This window comes from Plasmodium reichenowi, chromosome 13 (genome assembly GCF_001601855.1).
Source record: "Plasmodium reichenowi strain SY57 chromosome 13, whole genome shotgun sequence".
Classification (NCBI taxonomy): Eukaryota; Apicomplexa; class Aconoidasida; order Haemosporida; family Plasmodiidae; genus Plasmodium; species Plasmodium reichenowi.
This window is the reverse complement of record NC_033658.1, coordinates 2,046,168-2,052,157: the sequence shown is the minus strand read 5'-3', so window position 1 is coordinate 2,052,157 and position 5,990 is coordinate 2,046,168. Positions and strand designations below refer to the sequence as shown.

Genomic DNA, 5,990 nt, shown 5'->3' with positions numbered 1-5,990 from the left:
TTTTTTCTTTTAAACTATTTTACACTTTATATTATTATCACTATATATATGTATAATATATATATATATATATATATAATTCACAAAAAAAATAAATCTTTTATTTATAACTTCCTATTATTATATTTTTAAAATATTTTATATTAATTTTAAAGGAAACAATATATACCTAATTAAACCTAAAATACAAGTTACTATAATTTATATATTTTTAAATGAACAAAATATATAGAATATAAGGACTCTACTTATTTTGGGATTTATCTATATTCGTTTGAAAATAATGGAGTTTTACATGACAATTAATTTATTACATATAAATACAATCTTTGTTACATACAGAAAAATTATATATATGTACAAATATATATATATATATATATATATATATGTTTATAGAAAAGGTGAAATTGTAATAATATTTAAAATTTTGGATTCATAAAGATAAATAATTCTTATATTAATATATAAAAATGAAGCAAAAAAAAACATTTTCCTTTTAATATAATATTATATATTGATATTTTCTTTATATATAATAATACAGTGCAATATATTATATATGTTTTAATATAACATCACGTACTTATATATATATAAGTATTCCTTTTAATTGCACTATATAAAAATATATGTTAAAGAAAAAACCCCAAAAACATGAAAAAAATAACATAGTATATATATATATATATATATAATATATTATATTATATTAATACTATTATTATTTATATTTAAATTTCTTTTTTTCCCCATTTTTTTTTTTTTTTTTTTTTATATATTAAAAAACATGTAGGTGAAAATTTTTATATCTTAAACATAAAAAAAAAGTTACATTTTGTATATATTTTATATATATATACAAAAATAAATAATTTTTTTTTTTTTTTTTTAATGAAGAAATTTTTATAGTATAGGTAAAATTATATTATAAAACATATATTGTTATATATATATATATATATATAATATATATATATATTATATAAATTCCTTCAATATTTTATTTTTATAGAATGCTTTTTTATACATAAAAAATTAATTTTTAATTTTTTTTTTTTTTTTTTTTTGGTATTTTATTATAAAAATATATTTGAAAATGAATATGCTTATTTATAAAACACAAATATATAAATAAATATTAGTACTACAAATTTTAAAATATATCATTATAAGAACCTTTATTTTTATAAATTAAATGATTTTATTTTTCAATGTAACGTTATATTTTTATTATTCTATATTATAGTATATTTATAATTACTCTTCAATATATTAAAAAAGTATATTTATGCTTCTTATTATTTTTATATGTTACCGAATCATTATAAAGTAGAATAAAAAAAATAAAATATTCATGAGTTTAGCTAAATATTATAATATATTTATTTATATATGACAACTTGATTTAATACAATCAAGAAAATAATATTATACCAGATATAATATTTTAACATCGATCTATATATCTATATATCTATATATTTATATATCTTTATATATTTATTTATTTATTTATTTATTCATTTAATTTTAAAAATATGGGGAAGAAAAAAAAAGTCGGTAAGGAGAGAATTGATAAGTATTACAAGCTAGCCAAAACGGCAGGATATCGTGCTCGATCCGCTTTTAAGTTAATTCAAATAGCTCAAAAGTTCAACGTTTTCAAAAATGCAAATATATTGATTGATTTATGTGCTGCTCCAGGAGGGTGGTTACAAGTAGCATATAAGAACATGAGTAAACAAAGTACTATCATTGGTGTGGATTTAGTTCCAATTAGAAAAATTGATGATAACGTTATAACGATAAAGAGTGATATTACAACAAGTGATTGTATTAAGAAAATAAAGAATATCATAAAAATGGATAAGGCAGATGTTATATTAAATGATGGTGCCCCCAATGTAGGTACAACATACTCTTATGATAGTTTTAATCAAAATGTATTAGTTCTTAATAGTATTAAAATAGCTTATATATTTTTAAAGAAGAACGGTATATTTATTACAAAGGTTTTTCGAAATGAAGAATACATATCCTTAATATGGGTTTTAGAAAAATTGTTTGGTGATGTGAAACATATCAAACCAAGAAGTAGTAGAGAAATATCTTCCGAAATTTATTTAGTTGGTCTTAATTTTTTAGGTAAAAAAGTAGATAAAAAATTATTTGACTATACATATATATTTAGTGAGCAATTTAAGAAAAATTCAAATAAATTAAGTTTATTGGAAACGAAACAAGAATCTTATTTGGATAATAATGAAAATTATTTTAGTGATGAAGAAAGTAATGATGAGGAAAAGGTTGGAGAAAAAATTGACAAAAAAAAGAAAAAAGGACTATCTACTATTTTAAAAGAAAAAAAAAAAAAAAATAGACAAGGATATGATGTTGGTGATGATTATAGAGCTACAGATATATGTACCTTCATAAAAAGTGATAATTATGTTGATTTATTAATAAAAAATAATAAATTTACATTTGATAAAAATTACAAAAATAATTCAGATCCAATGATTAAAACTATATATGAATGCATATATAAAAATGAATGTACAACAAAAGAAATATTTTTCCTTTGTAATGATTTAAAAGTATTAGGTAAATCTGATTTATATAATTTAATCAAATGGAGATATAAAATTAAAAAGAGTGTTCTAAATCAAACTGCAAAAAAAAATAATTTAGATTTTGATAATCATGATGTGGAGCAAACTACGCAAGAATTATCTGATGTGAAAGAGTCGTCACAAATAGATGATTTCAATACAATTGTTGATAAAAATATATCAGAGAATGAATTAGATAATACTTCAGATGAAGCTACAGAAAAAGACGAAAAAGATCAAGTTGATGAAATAGAAGAATTTTCTGCATATATTGAAAAAAAAAAGAAAAAAGAACAAAAAAAAAAAGAAAAAAAATTAAAAAAAGAACTGGAAAAAAAAAAGAAAAGTAATAGAGGACATCAATTAGATTTTGATGAAAATGAGATACATTTTAATAAGGATATACTTAAATTGCTTAATAAACAAAAATTTGAAGATCATCTAAAAATATTAAATAATGACCAGAAGGATGATCTAGAAATTGATCATTATGAAGATACTTCAAGTGAAACAGAAAAATTAGAACACATAATTCAGCTAAAAAACTCCGATTTAGACAAATTAGAATATTTGGTAGATTTAGATTATGAAAAACAAAAAATGAAAGAAAAAAAATTAAACGAAGAAAAAAGTAATGAAAAATTGTCCAGACGAAAAAGAGCCATGGAATTTAAAAATGAAGAACTTATGAAAATACAAAAAATGATGGAATTGAAAAATGAACAACTGTTGATGGAAAAAAAACTTAGAGAATATTTAAGTGATGAAGATGACGACGAAGATGATGATGACGACGAAGATGATGATGACGACAAAGATGATGATGACGACAAAGATGATGATGACGACAAAGATGATGATGACGACGACGATAATAAAGAAGAAGAACGAAAACAACAAAATGATAAACGTGGTGATCACCAATATGATAATAAAAAATTGAACAGTGATAACGATGTTGATTCCTTAGAAACAACTCAAGATATATTCAAGGAAAATAAACATATAAAAAGCATGGTAGATAAAATAATTCGTTTAAGAAGGAGTGTTAAAAATGAAGAAGAAAAATCAAATGTTAATCATTTCTTTGATCAAAATATATTTTCCAATATATTTAGTCAATTAGATGAGGAAGATATGGATGCAGAATTTGATAGTCATATTAAAAATAAAAAGAATGTACAAAAGAAGGATGATTCTGATAAGGATGGCTCAATTTCTAATGATGATAATGAGAGTATAAAAGAAATAGATGAACATAATTTACCGAAAATACCTTTACCGGACAAACTAGCCAAAAAAGAAAAAAAAAAAAAATTAAAAGAAAAATATGGAAATAATGAAGTAAAAATGAAAAATTCTTCCTTCTCCATAGTAAAAACAGATGAAAATGCACAAAACCTTAATAATTATTTTTCTAATTTAGTTAAGAATGAAGATGAATTAGCTTTCATTAAATGTATAGGAGAAAAGTTGATTCATAAAAAAAGTAGAATGGATCTTATAGATGATTCATTTAATAGATATTCATATATGGAAGATGAATCTAATTTACCTGATTGGTTCTTGGAAGAAGAAAAAAAATACAGAAAACCTGTAATTCCGATTGATAAGAAAATATTAGATGAGTATAAAGGAAAAATTAATAAAATAACAAAAATGCCTATTAAAAAGGTTATTGAAGCAAAAATGAGAAATAGAAAAAGAGAAATAACAAAAATGAAAAAACTTGAAGCAAAAATTGGAAAAATTGAAAAAAATGAAGATGATCCATTCCTTAAACAAAAGGCTATAACGAATTTATTGAAGAAAAATAAATCAGGTAAAAATAATATAGATAATTATTTTTTTATTATTTACATGAAATGTATATATATATATATATATATATATGCCCTTATAATTATTTACATATTTTCATTTTATAGATAAAAAAAGAGATAAATCATATATTGTTTGTACTGGAAAAGGATCGAAAATGGCGAAAAAGAAAAAGAACAAAAAGGGTAAAACGATGGTTAAATATGTAGATAAAAGACTTAAAAAAGATAAAAAGGCTAAAAAGAGAATAGAAAAAAAAAGAAAAAATATATCGAGAACTAAATATTCTAAATCGAAGCCATTTAAATTTAGAAGAAAAATTTAATTTTTATAATTTTTATATTATATGAATGTTGTATGAAAATTGTATTATCATTTTATATGAAAATTATATTATCATTTTGTATATGTTTAAATTTTCTGTTCCAATAATCTTTTATTGTATGTGCATAAGCACTCCACTGTAAAAATTAAAATAGAAAAATATATATATATATATATATTAATACATTTTTTTTTATGTTTATTTGTTTTAAATATTTTTATTAATAATTTAATAACATTGTGTTAATTGTTCTTTCTTTCTTTTCTTTTTCTTTATTTTATAAATAAATTAAAAAAAATATATTAGTCTAATTAAAATTTATATTTCATTACAACATATATTCTACGAACAGGTTATATATATATATATATATATATATATATATATATATTAACAGTTTAGGACACATAAAATATAAAAATATAATAATATAATTATAATAGAATAAAAAATATGATTATGTTATTTTTACTATGCGATTAAAATAAAATAGAAAATTATCAATTTTTACAGTATATTTTTTTATGCTATATTATTAATATATATAAACTCTATTTCACAATTGTAACATGTTGAAAAGTACAACAGAAAAATAAATAATTAAATAGACGTATACTTTTGTGCATAATTTATTTTTAAGTATATTATTTCTCTAAAACAAAAAATAATAAAATACCTAGAAAAATTATGAAAATGATTTATTCAAAATACTTTATTATACATATATATATTTTTTACAATTACGCAGGAATGCACACAATAATAAAAAAAATATATTATATATATATATATATATATATATATATATATATATTATATATATAATATATATATTTTTTAATAAATACTTATTTGTTATTATATAATTCATATATTAATAAAATATATTATATATATAAATATATATATTTTTTGTAGTTATTTTATAAACTTCAAAATAAAAAAAATATATATAATGGATAATTTGTAAATAGTAATCTATACATATTATAATATATTAAAATTGTAATTACCCACATGAAATATGTATATATATATATATATATATATATAATAAAATAATATAATATAATATAATATTACTTTTATAAAATATATATTTATAATTTTCTTTTTTTTTTTTTTTTTTCTTTCGTTTTGCTTTACTCTTTTCTACAATTATGTTATGTATATATTTTCTTAATTAAATATATATATATATATATATATATTTAAAATTTGTTTATTTA

General features: G+C 18.7%; 1 protein-coding gene across 1 annotated transcript; it reads left to right on the top strand.

Annotated features, from left to right (window-relative positions):
• Window positions 1-1,541: 1,541 nt before the first annotated feature.
• PRSY57_1353300 (large subunit rRNA methyltransferase, putative) lies at window positions 1,542-4,761 on the top strand (the record flags this gene model as incomplete). Its single annotated transcript, XM_012909456.2, has 2 exons — window positions 1,542-4,437; window positions 4,544-4,761. 2 exons carry the CDS (start codon window positions 1,542-1,544, stop codon window positions 4,759-4,761), a joined length of 3,114 nt encoding a protein of 1,037 aa, XP_012764910.2.
• Window positions 4,762-5,990: the final 1,229 nt, after the last annotated feature.